Source organism: Asparagus officinalis, chromosome 9, assembly GCF_001876935.1.
Source record: "Asparagus officinalis chromosome 9, Aspof.V1, whole genome shotgun sequence".
NCBI lineage: Eukaryota > Viridiplantae > Streptophyta > Magnoliopsida > Asparagales > Asparagaceae > Asparagus > Asparagus officinalis.
This window is the reverse complement of record NC_033802.1, coordinates 23,777,417-23,791,460: the sequence shown is the minus strand read 5'-3', so window position 1 is coordinate 23,791,460 and position 14,044 is coordinate 23,777,417. Positions and strand designations below refer to the sequence as shown.

General features: G+C 32.3%; 1 protein-coding gene across 1 annotated transcript in view; it reads left to right on the top strand.

Moving 5' to 3' along the window:
* LOC109824566 (DNA ligase 6) overlaps nucleotides 1-14,044 on the top strand; it is a 55,314-nt gene that overhangs the window by 9,346 nt on the left and 31,924 nt on the right. The window contains exons 5-8 of the mRNA XM_020391194.1: nucleotides 3,114-3,210; nucleotides 6,033-6,135; nucleotides 12,997-13,125; nucleotides 13,484-13,531. Coding sequence (XP_020246783.1) covers nucleotides 3,114-3,210; nucleotides 6,033-6,135; nucleotides 12,997-13,125; nucleotides 13,484-13,531 — 377 coding nt within the window. The remainder of the gene's footprint in view (nucleotides 1-3,113; nucleotides 3,211-6,032; nucleotides 6,136-12,996; nucleotides 13,126-13,483; nucleotides 13,532-14,044) is intronic.

The window sequence follows — 14,044 nt, the reverse complement described above, 5'->3', positions numbered from 1 at the left end:
ATGTGATGATTCATTTTATTAAATGAGTAACCAAAAGATAGCCATGTGGCGAGACCCACCTTGCTGACCACATCAAAATGTGTGAACATTACCACTATCTATTGATAGCTTGTTTAGCAAAATGAGCTGCCACCTCATGACCCATCATTCCATCTCTCTATATACATATACATGATATCCTTGTCATGTGAGAGGATTCTCTCATATAAAATGACATGACTCAATCTCCACCGAGTGAATAAAGGAGAGAGAAACCCTGATAATTACACTTGGAAGAGATTAGTTCACATCAGTGTATACGAGGGAATTTTTAGCTTTCTCAAATATATATTTATATATATGGAAATAATGGGTATGAGGTGATACTTCTTTTTGCTAAATGAGCTACCAAGAGATAACCATATAGTGGGCCTACCTTGTTACTCACGTCAAAATGTGTGAACTTTATTACTGTATTTTTTGATAGCTGGTTTAGCAAAATGAATCCCAACATCATACCCATCATTCTCTCTCTATATATACATATGAATGTTAATAATGTATATCATTGTCGTATCCCTCATATAACAATGACGTGACCCAATTTTCACCAAGTGAATAAAGGAGAATAGAGAAACCCTCATAGTTAATCTTGGATGAGATTGGGCTACATCATTGAATATGATGGAATTCCATCATATGACATTTTGATACCCATTTATCTTCGTATGTGTGTATACACACACATAAAGCAATGATATTATGAGATGGTGAGCTCAAATCTTATCGTGAGCTAAACTAATTGGTTTATCAAATTTATGATCGGCATCGTATATTTTGTTCAACATGTCATCAAATATATATGATAAAATTTTCACGTAATTTGGAGTCTTCTAGAATATAAAGTAAACTAGTTTGATATGTTAATTTTTAAGGCAACTTAACTGTCGTCCCTTCTACACATAGCTGAAACAATAATTAAAAATTTCAAACAAATATAATTTTGTTACACAACCAAAAAAATAACTTTTCCAAGTAGCCTATTGGGCTAGCTTACGATAAGAATCTAAGTTCACCATCTCATTTTATTATTTTACTATATATATATATATATATATATATATAGTATATATATATAATATATATATATATAGGAAAAGTGTTCATAAAGTGACACTTTAAGATTCAGTCTAAAGTAGTCTCCTCTTGATTCATGAATTAGACTATTTTATTGATGTGATCCACTCTATTCAGTCGTGATCGGGGGGTTATGGTGTTATATGGGTTGGTGTAATTTTGGAGTAAGTGAGATAATTTTTGAGACTTTATTTTATGGTGTTATTCATTGGGACAATGGGATTGAGATTTCACTTTAAGGTGTTATTCATTGGGACAATTAACCCTATTTTTTCTAAATATATCCCACTTTTATACAAACTTTTTTGTCCCAACCTTCAAAAATTACCCCATCCTTAGCTTTGGGATAATCATGAAGAAAGTGGGATAATTTTGAAGCACTAATTTACTAAATATCTAATAAATATTAATTGTACTATAATATATTTTAATTATATTATATTATAAAATTCTATTATAACGTAAGATAATAAAATATTATATAATATTATCTAATATAACATTATTATATATCATTATAATATATGTTAATAATATATTTCATATAATATAATATTAGTATTATATTATTATAATATGTTAAACTAATATTTTAAATAATATTATATTGAATTAAACAAAATATTATTATATTTGATTAAATATTATATTATTGAAATATTATATTAAATATATTGTTTGCATATTATATCAATTATTATATAATATATCATATTATTATAATATATTATATTATATTAATTAATAACATTAAATATAGTTATAATTAATTAGTAATTATAATATAATATATTATAGTTTAGCATAAAGTTAAATAATGTATTATATTATAATAACATACCAAATAATATGCTAAACTAATTAGGTGAATTAATTTAGACTTAATTGATAGATAAATATTGTACTTTAATAAGGTGTCACATCATCAATTATTCCACATGAATAGTCAAATCTAAGCTTCAAATTGTCCAATTATCCTAAATTGTCTCACTTTACACCATTCAGAATATCTCAAAGGGATAAAATTATTCCATTGGAACAATTATCCCACTTAGCCCCAACTTGTCCCAACCAATAACCCCCCCTAAATATCTCAAAACATGTATAAAACAAAAATCATGATGAATAAATATTTCTAACACATATTTTTCATTCTCTTTAGTTATATTATCGTAAAACCGTTAATTTTACAATTACTTGATATATGAGTAACTACAACCCAATATGGCTAATTTTTTGTTTGTATATAATCAAGAATATATAAATCAAAATGAACGGAGTGGATCGAATAATTTGAGAGCATGTAATGTAGTTTTGAAGGCGCTACTTTAGATTGAATCTAAGGTGCAATCTTGGACACTTTTTTCCCTTTTCATATTCGCTTAATATATATATAGTATATATATATATATACTAGAGAGAGAGAGAGAGAGAGGAGAGAGGAAATGGAGAAACTTGGTACTAAGTTGAAAAAATCCAAACAAACTTGGTAGGTGATGTGCACTAATCTTATTCCTATATCTACATTGGAGTTGGTGAAGGGGTGGTTGGGGCTCTAGCTTCGAGATGTGCATGCTAGGCGGCCAAGATTATGCCACATCACTGACCAAGTTACTTTTAAGCAACTGGTACCAAGGTTCTCCATTTTTCTCATATAATATATATATATACTATATAATATATTATATAGTATCATATATATATATTTAAAGAATATGATAGTTGAGGAGATGATCCACCAACTAGATGTGAGTGAGATTATTGCGATGGAAAGATAAAATCTCCATGTGACACTTTTCTCTGTACTTTTACAACCTTAGATTGTGGATTTGAGATGCATCCATCTTCACTACCAAGCCACCATTTTGTGATTGCCTTACCAAGCATACCGCATCTCTCTCTCTCTCTCCCTATATATATATATATATATATATATATATATATATAATATAATGTGTGTGTGTATTGCTCTACTGATGCCATGGTGTCTTTTAAAGGTGATGTTGCACAAGAATGCCGACAGACACAAGCATTGCTTGCTCCTCCTCGACCACTGTCTATTCGTAATTTATTTTGCACCCTTAAGAAGATAAGGTATTGAAGAATCTCAAGTTTTTAGCTACGCTTCTATATTTCAATGATTTCATTAAATCTGACAACCGTCTATGATTGAACTATTGATGTTAAATTCATTTCTGTGTTCCCTTTCATGTCATGTATAGTAATATTTATCCCACCTTTTGTAATTGGGTTGTCAAATCATCATGTTTTATTCGTTAGTATCAATGTTTAAAAGAATGCGTATGGTAACTTGCTATTTCACGTTATGTGACCGCAAACTTTAAACATTAAATAACATTTTGAATTTACTCAAGATACATGATAACGCTACGCTATTACGAATTTAGTGTACGTTATTTCAATACGATGTGCATTATTTCAATATAACATGTATTGTTTTGGTATAACATGATAACTATGAGTATTTTCTTTGTTTTTTACGTAGAACTTGAAGTACTTTTGGATTGCTTGTTTAGCATTTGTGGCTTATTTTGTTGAGAATTGGGATAATACTTTTTATAATTGTGATTTAACATTTAAAAATTGTGATGATTTTATTTATTAAATAAATCATTGTGAATATTTTGTGTTTATGAAATTTTAATTAAATAATAAAAACAAGTAACCTACATTATGCATTGTGTTGCATTTTGCATTCTTGGGGACCGAGAGTTTTGTTGTGCATTATCGTTATTTTCAACCTTGGTAATATGGTGGACCTTGATGGTAGCCCATCGTTAGCCATTATTAGTAGACATGTTGAAATATTGTATGTGCTATTTGGACTGCCCTCTTTTTCTTCTATGTGATTCAGTTTAGCTTATTGGCTTGTTCCATTTAGTCTTTGTTTAGATGCTTATTCATTCTTAAGGGATGTCGTCCTTTGTTGCTTTACCATAAAATATAGGTGTATGTACTGGACAACTTAGCCAGGTCCATTCGGATTAGAGAATGCTTAGATACCATTGTGGATGATGGTGGTGGTGGCGGCAAATATGTTTTGACCTGCCAACCTGCCACCATGAGGCCCATACTTGCGTTTCTAACCAGGGATCTTTCTAGCTAGGGTTGCATCCGTTAATTTACAAGTTGTGAAAGTTGGCTAGTTGCTGTGAAAATTTTAAGTATGCTCCTCACTTCCCTTTTGACGTGGAAAGAAGGTATGAGCATATGTGCAATGAATATCTATAGTTATGACACAAATAATACTAGCAATAACCTTCTTCTTTCCCCCTATTTTAAGTCTTGATTCTGTCTGCATGCTTGAATAGTTTGTCATAGGATCAGAACTTAGCTATATTGAATGCTCATTTACTTTTTAACTTTTTGCTGATCAGAGATTAATTTGAAGTTAATGGATGATACTCAACCCTGATCCTTGCGCGTTTGAATTTTACCTGGTACCCATAGCGTGAAGTTGTTGTGCGTATCACCATAACTCTTTAGGTTGGGGTACACAAACTAAATAAGTGATGGTTTAAACTTTTAAGTCTGTATACTGTTGTCTACCAAATTAGAATTTATACACCACATCCAATTTGAATATATGAATACTGACTTGCATTGTAAGAGGTGGATTACTTGCGGTTTAATTAACGGCAAGAATTTGCTAATGGTTACGTGTGGCCATTTTATGATGGTATTGCTTGATTTACTATAAAAGTGTTTGCTAAAATACTTCTTATATATCGACAATAACTTCAAGAAATAAGCGTGCTTGATCTTGATGTCTTCTTTATAATATATTTTGCTTCTCTTTTAGCAGTCTAGTCACATATTTTTTCCCTTCTTTTTTTGTGTACTTCATCATTACATCATTGGTATCATCATTATGTTAGTTGTTTTAGTTTTCAGTTGTCTTCTTTTTCCTCTAGTTATTTGTATCAACAATGTGAACAAGAGTATTTCTTCTTTAGTGGTAACATAGTGGTAACATCAAGGAATTAAATGCCACCATTTAAGCTTTAAATGTTCGATTTTCTGAAATTGATCTCTAGAAGGAGCTCTATATTCTCCATTAATCAAGCAAAACAGCCTACCTAGGATAGAGCTGTATATAATGATTATTTAGTTATGGTAGTTGGATGCTACTATGTTAATGATGAGATCCTTTAAATTTCAGAAATTTAGGATTCACTATCATGACTATCTACTTGTACTTTTATATGAATGGCACATAGGAAACTCCTAGAATGGCCTGTATAATTGGCTAGACACGTCGTTCATTCATGTCCATCCCCATTTAATACTTGCAAACATATAAACACATTTAAATATATGTAAGATGAAGCATGTTATTCTTTCTTTTGCTTAAAAACTGTTTGTTTGGTCAATCATCTCATTTTAGGTTCTTTTGTATTATTGGATAATGAATAACGTAATACATATATCTATATGAGTAGATATACATTGTCCAATGAAACTCATATGTAGCCGTATCGCTTGTTTGGAGTTTGGAGGATTGCTGGATGACATCCCCTATCCATGTCTACTAATCATGGAATATAATGTACGCATGGCAATAACTTCAAAACTTGAGAGAATAAAGTCAGTTTCTTGCCATATGTAAAAGAATAAAGTCATATTTTGAAATTTGTAAACATTATACACACACACACATACATATATGTCCAGCACAAACATCTACTCTCGCTATGGAGCTATAGGTCTAATGGGGAACTTTGATGACTAAAGTATGTAGATTCATAGTACATCTTCACATTTACACCCGAGTGTTGCATATTTTGCCTTTTTAAATACTTTTATTGAGTATATCCTGTTTGTTGGAATGCTATCTTCCATTCAGATTGAACCTTCTTCCATGTTTGGTTGACATGTGTGTGTCTTTTTGTTAGTCCTGAAACAGGTAATGGAAGTGCTGTAAGAAAGAAAAATCTTGTTGTACGTATTATGCGTTCTTGCAGAGAAATGGAAATGAAGTTTGTTGTTCGCACTTTGGTAAGACGTTTAGTCCTTTTCTTGAGAATACCTTCTTTTGGTGTTCTTCTGTTTATTCAATTTTAGATTAATTGATTAGCTAGCATTATATGGTTTATCAGGGTCATGACAGCTAGCACCTCATTCCTTCTCAAATTCATGTTAATCTAGATCATGACCCAAGAACATGTCAGTCGTTGTATATGTATGAGATGGAGCCTCATGCATATACATGGCTTACGTAAATAAGCTAAAATTCACATATTCACATGATACCAAATAATAATCCAGAGCCGAATCATATTGACTAAATCAAACATGGTTGGAACAAAAAATGAAAACCTAGACTTTCTATGATTTCAATGGAGAAACAGAAGTCCTTGGTCTTATAATTGTATTATCAAATAAAATAAACATCATGTAAACCTTGAAGCTTATACATGCAATAACTACTATACATTTAATAACTACCATATACTAATGTTGAAAATAACGATATCATGTGATGACAACTTAGACCTCTAGATACCTTAAAGCACATATACATAATACATTGCATAAATTACATGTTTTCTAGTTTTTAATTTAAAATAGACCTAAAACCTCCTAATCTTATTAAATATGACTATAAATTACAGGAAAAGTGAACCATAAACAGTTTGTATATCTACAACATTTGAGTAGTAGCTTTTCCATGCTCAAGCTAATTTGAGATGCATAAATACTCAGCCTGCTTTTTCCCTCTCAATGATGACTATATATGTATATATAGGGTGTGAAAGCTGAGCTTTATTCATAACCAAAGTAAGAAGTTAATTACGAACACATCTCTAAACTGTGTATCACTATAGTTAGAGCTTTACATGAAGCTACTAACTAAACAAAACTCCTACTCCATCCAAGCAAGAAACAAACAAAAGGCCTATTTTTTTATACAATTCATAAAAGAAGAAACAAAAAGCAAAATACCTCCTTAAGCTCCTTAAACAAACTTAGGCCGAATGCCAAAATTTGCACACCAATGTCTTCTTTATAGTATCAATCATAACCTTTACCTTGCTCAGTTGGTAAGGAAGAAAATAATCTGCTTCACAACTTCATCCATATTAGGCTTTAAATTTCTAAAATTAGCCTATTTCTACATTGCTATATAGCATAGATACAAGCAACTAATGCTGTTACCTTTAGCTTTACATGCACACCTTTGCCACCCTTTTTTCTTTTGTTGCCCAAAGTATGAGTACATTCTACTACAAGGGAGTCTGGTTATCTTGAAAAAATATCAATACAATATCAATACAACAATCCAGACTTCCCTACTAAATGAAAAACTGTGTTTTATTAGTCTCATCATGTCCTTCACAAAACGGACAGAAGGGATTATATCCATTCCTCTTCTTCTCAAGAACATTTAGTCATAATTCTATTATGGCAAGCCAACCGAAACAAAGGAATGTCTAGGTAGATTCATAGTACTTCATACAAGTCTTCTCCATGGCATTGTGCAGTCGGAATCAAAGCTTTATAAACACCTCTTGAACTAAAAGACAGATCATGTCCTATCCATTGAATATCTCCTAGAAGATTTGTAACTATTGTATTGACCTCTTGCCTTGGTTTCAAAATTTTCTTCTTTCCTTAGCTTCAAAATTTTCTGCAACATTCATGACTGAGATTGTTTACATTGCGAACTCCATATCGCATTCTGTTATACTTGTACCATGAAGCCATCTAAACCACAAGCTATCACTCTTCAAAGTTAAAGCCTACAAATGTTTCGTCATTATTTTATTTGTAATTTTAGCATCATGAAAATCTACACCTCCATAAGTATTAGGTAAGCATACAATTTTCCAAGCAATTAAGGTCATTTTGTGATTATTATCATCCCCACTTCATAAAAATCTCATGCATAAAGCTTCCACCCTCCTTTATAACTTTCTTGGGTAGAGTATGGATGACCATTACGTATGTAGACTAAGCGATATAGAATTTACCAACTGAACTTTTCCAGTACAAGAAAGGAATTTATTGCACCCACCCTTAATCCTTATAAGAAGGTGATTTTGATGTTAAAGGGTCATCTAGATACCGTATTGGCAATACTCCTGAACGATGTCTAATGTTAGAATATAACGTTATAACCTTCAACTTTGATCATAACTTCCTAGTTTGGTGTAGTGAAAGAGACCTTTAATATGGTATCAATTTATCAGAACAATTTAGATTCAAATCCCACTTGCAGGGAAAACAAGTTTTAAATAAAAGTTGCCGCTACATGAACCCAACTTTTGGTCTATAAAAATGGCATTTAACTTAGGAGAGGGCATGCTAGGATTTACAATTATAATCCAGATCTCAACTTTGGAGCTTCAGTGAGGATTTGATCTATGTAGACATAGCAAAAGCTATGTCTAAACGTTGGACTATGCTGGACTATGCTTAAAAGATGCCTCTTTATTGACGCTCTGGGTCCAGTTGAGCTCTACTTTGAGAGACTAAAAGAAGTGGAGATTTGGGTGGATAACATTGCTTTGCACTTTGTTTGCTTGAGTGTAGATCAATGAAGGGGAAGCTGATACGAGGATTAGATTCAAGACACATATTAGAGTGTAAAATTCTAACCCTCAACCATCGTTATGACTTTGGAGTTTTGATATACTAGCATATATCTGAACAACTTAACATTGCATCAATGCACTTCAAATTTAAATCCCACTAGCCACAAATTTAAAGTGGATTTTAAAATAGTAGATATGCTATGTGAATCGAGGTTTCGGCCCCATGAAATGGATGCTTAACATGCGAGGCCACACTAGAGTATAAAATTGCATCCCTCAACTAGAAATATTTCTCAGTGACTGCTTTGGGCAAAGTCTTTCTTTTGATAGTCATTCATGAAAGATGGATCCAACTTGACGATTGATGGAGTGAATAGATTTGTCCTCTCTCTTGAAACTCAAAATTCATGTGTAACAGGCATCTTATCACCACAACTTCAGAGTTCCCGTTTAGTGGAAAGGACCTTTAGGATCTATAATTTGTGATTATCTAGGACACCCTAACACGGCTGCTGGGGCTCTATACTTGTGTTCGATGCGTTTCAGGTATGGATGAATACCCAAGCACTGAGACATGGCCATGAATTTTTTTGGGTTCAAAGGAAGATGAAGAGGGGTGAATACTAGGAAGAAAATAATAAAAAAGGGCTCTTGGGTATTTGAGAGAGTTTTTTAATATTTCTTTAGAGGAGTGGGGATCACTTGGTGACCTTTTGCTTGAACTGTTGGCTATTTGTAATTTTTTTACTGCTAATATGTCATCCTCCCATATGATCAAGCACATGGGACCAGAGGCCATTTAATGTTTGAGAGGATTTGACTATTTATCTTTAGTGGAAGAGAGAGAAGATGCTGTGCTTTCTTATAGATGGGAAGACATCTCAAACCCCTATAGAGTGTTTGGAAATACGCTAAAACTCTATGAACGAAATTTTTTTATAAAAAAGCATAAATTTTTTATACTACTAAAGTTATAAATATAGAGTATCTCCTAAATAATTTGTATATTCAGCCGTGTCCATGTAGCCTACTTTTTTTAAGTTTGTTGTGTCCCGTACCCATACATACTCACATCTATGTAGCTTAGGTGATTATTTTTGTACAATTACGTTGAGTACTGAATCATTCACAAAGCTAGCTAAATTATGTCTATTTTACTCGACACATCCATTGGATTGTGTTGCTAGTATCTTTGAAGAATTTGTATTAAAACAATTGTGTACTCCAGGCTAAGGCATGACAAGTTGTGGATTAGATTTTAGTTTTGATTTTTTATTTTTATTTTAGTTGAGATATTTACTTAGAATTGAATTTGTTATGTAGTTAGGAGACATTACAATATTTTATTTGATGCTATCTATAAGTTCAGGTTAGGATTTAGCTTTACTCTTATAAAGAAGGTTGTACTTCTTCATTTTAGGAGAGAAGACTGTTATGTAAGATACCTTGCATGTGAATTACAGCTAATAAGAGGCATATGAGTTACCTACCATGTGAAGTTGGTAGCGGAAACTGAGGAAACTACCTGCCATAGCTTTAATTGGGTTGAAGTTCATGAATTTAACTGCGGGGATACAGTTCGTGTAACTAAAGAGAGTTTGTGTACTTTTCTCATAATATAGTGAATTTTGGGGGAAACCTATATCAAATATCTTATGCTTTTGGGGACCAATACCCAAGGTTTTAAATATCGGATATCGGGGAAATATCGGATGACCAAAATTCATATCGGATTAAGGATATCGGGGAAATATCGGGGATATGTAGTAAATATCGGAATGCCATAATGAATGTTTGCATACATAGTATAATGCATTAAAATGTAATCTCAACATATGTAATGAAATTTAAGCATACAAAATATGAATAATATATGTTTAGGATCACTAATCAACCTTCTAAAATAAACAAAAGTGCAAAGCAACGTTGCAACATTCGATCTGCTTTTTTTAGGGCAAAATGTCATTTGATATAATGGGGAAATCTTGATATCTCGCCCAAAAATTCTTAACACGGTATATTATTTTGCAACAAGCTATATAAAAAGATATATTGGTCCACATATCGGCTAATATATCGGTCATATCGAAGATTTATCACTCAAAATAGCCAAAAAGCGGTAAAGGATATTTAAAGACCATATCAGTTGCGGCAAGCAAGCCCTGTAAAAGGATATATCGGGGATATATCGGGACATGTCGGGGATATTTAAAACAATGCCAATACCTCAAAAACCCATGTGCATGTGTTTGTTATATATGTATATGGACCTAATCTCCTCTCACTTTTTATCATTAGATGTGGTCAAATTATGACACAAAAAATTGGATAATATCATCTCCACTCTTTGAAGGACGATGTCATGCTTCTTTGTTTACTTCCTAGATGTGGTTATTTTTAGAATCAAATCAAATGATTATAAAAGTGATCTATGTAGCTTAGGTGATTATTTTTGTACAATTACGTTGAGTACTGAATCATTCACAAAGCTAGCTAAATTATGTCTATTTTACTCGACACATCCATTGGATTGTGTTGCTAGTATCTTTGAAGAATTTGTATTAAAACAATTGTGTACTCCAGGCTAAGGCATGACAAGTTGTGGATTAGATTTTAGTTTTGATTTTTTATTTTTATTTTAGTTGAGATATTTACTTAGAATTGAATTTGTTATGTAGTTAGGAGACATTACAATATTTTATTTGATGCTATCTATAAGTTCAGGTTAGGATTTAGCTTTACTCTTATAAAGAAGGTTGTACTTCTTCATTTTAGGAGAGAAGACTGTTATGTAAGATACCTTGCATGTGAATTACAGCTAATAAGAGGCATATGAGTTACCTACCATGTGAAGTTGGTAGCGGAAACTGAGGAAACTACCTGCCATAGCTTTAATTGGGTTGAAGTTCATGAATTTAACTGCGGGGATACAGTTCGTGTAACTAAAGAGAGTTTGTGTACTTTTCTCATAATATAGTGAATTTTGGGGGAAACCTATATCAAATATCTTATGCTTTTGGGGACCAATACCCAAGGTTTTAAATATCGGATATCGGGGAAATATCGGATGACCAAAATTCATATCGGATTAAGGATATCGGGGAAATATCGGGGATATGTAGTAAATATCGGAATGCCATAATGAATGTTTGCATACATAGTATAATGCATTAAAATGTAATCTCAACATATGTAATGAAATTTAAGCATACAAAATATGAATAATATATGTTTAGGATCACTAATCAACCTTCTAAAATAAACAAAAGTGCAAAGCAACGTTGCAACATTCGATCTGCTTTTTTTAGGGCAAAATGTCATTTGATATAATGGGGAAATCTTGATATCTCGCCCAAAAATTCTTAACACGGTATATTATTTTGCAACAAGCTATATAAAAAGATATATTGGTCCACATATCGGCTAATATATCGGTCATATCGAAGATTTATCACTCAAAATAGCCAAAAAGCGGTAAAGGATATTTAAAGACCATATCAGTTGCGGCAAGCAAGCCCTGTAAAAGGATATATCGGGGATATATCGGGACATGTCGGGGATATTTAAAACAATGCCAATACCTCAAAAACCCATGTGCATGTGTTTGTTATATATGTATATGGACCTAATCTCCTCTCACTTTTTATCATTAGATGTGGTCAAATTATGACACAAAAAATTGGATAATATCATCTCCACTCTTTGAAGGACGATGTCATGCTTCTTTGTTTACTTCCTAGATGTGGTTATTTTTAGAATCAAATCAAATGATTATAAAAGTGGGAGAGAGAATGTAAGAGAATATAATATTTTCCTATTAGAGAAGGATTGACTAGTCCATGTATATGTCTGTGTACATACGTGCACATGCAGGCATGCATATGAGTGTGGGTACATCCACATGCATGTGTTTTATGTGTTGCATATGTGCATGCACGTGTACATGTTATGTTGAGTGGGGATGTGTTGTGTGCATATGGGTGCGTTGTATGCAGCATGTGAAATGTTTTCTTGTCATTAGATCAACAATTATTTATTTATATATCGATTATATACACATGCACATACATATATATGTATGTACATACATACATACATATATATATATATATATATATACATACATATATATATATATATATATATATATATATATATATATATATATATACACACACACACACACATATGTATGTATGTACATGCATGTATTATAACAGTGATCTAAACACTTGATCATGTAGCAGATGGTTTCAGCTTTCCTTTTGTAACTTTTATTCTTTATCCGTGACGCTGATATTTATGTCATTTACATTAATAGGTCCGGAATCTGCGTATTGGGGCCATGATGAAGACCATTCTACCAGCACTGGGCCAAGCTGTGGTGTTGAACAGCTACTCTACTGCTCATCATATTGGATCTTCTCGAAGTCTAAAGTCAGGGCTTCAGGTTTCGTCTATCATGGAGTGTGTGATGTTCATTATTGTATTTACTGTGTGCTTGATGGTTTACTTGCAATCTGGTAACTTGTGTGTGTTTTAATTTATTGTAAAACTAGTTCTGCTTTTAGTCATTATTAGTTTTGCAAATTACTTTGCTAATTGTGGAGGGGATGAGTATAATAAGAGCATTTTTAATTTTATTTTAATACTTTCCTGTGTGCCCCATGCGTTCTTTTTATATTCTTTGGAGCTTCGCTATGGTAATTTAATAAAATATATTAATTTCTGTGGTCGAGCAAGTGTATGTCAAATCAATTGCCTTATATTTAGTATACTGACACAAAAAATATCTCTTTCTTTGCTAGGTCATTTCAGAAGAAGTTACTGAGGCTTATAATGTAATTCCAAATTTGGTACGTGATCTTCATTTTCCCCTAATTTTTCTTCTACTATTTATCATTACCAAGGTTAATTCTTTTGGAGGAACTATTAAGTATAAACTTGTATCATGATGTGAATCTTTTTTCTGTATTATCTGAGTCTGGTGGAGCTGCGCCCAAGTTTCTATAAAGCTTTATAACGTCGTTGACTATTCTTCTTTCATGTTTGCTGCGCCCAAGTTTCTATAAAGCTTTGTAACGTTGACTTTTCTTCTTTCGTGTTTGCTTAAGTGAACTATCGAACAACATGTCATGCAATTTTAAAAGACACGAACCCCCAACTATGTGAGAGTTAGAGACTGGTAGAATATCAGTCTCATCTTCCTAGGCTTCTCAGCAAATTGGGATCACTGTTCAGTATGATTCAAATTCAAGAATGTTCCACTAAATAATTAAGGTACTTTTATTATAAATTTAGAAGTTTGTAGCCCTTTGTAAGTTATTGCTAAATACCTTACCATGTTGGTTATAAGCATGAGTTGGAAA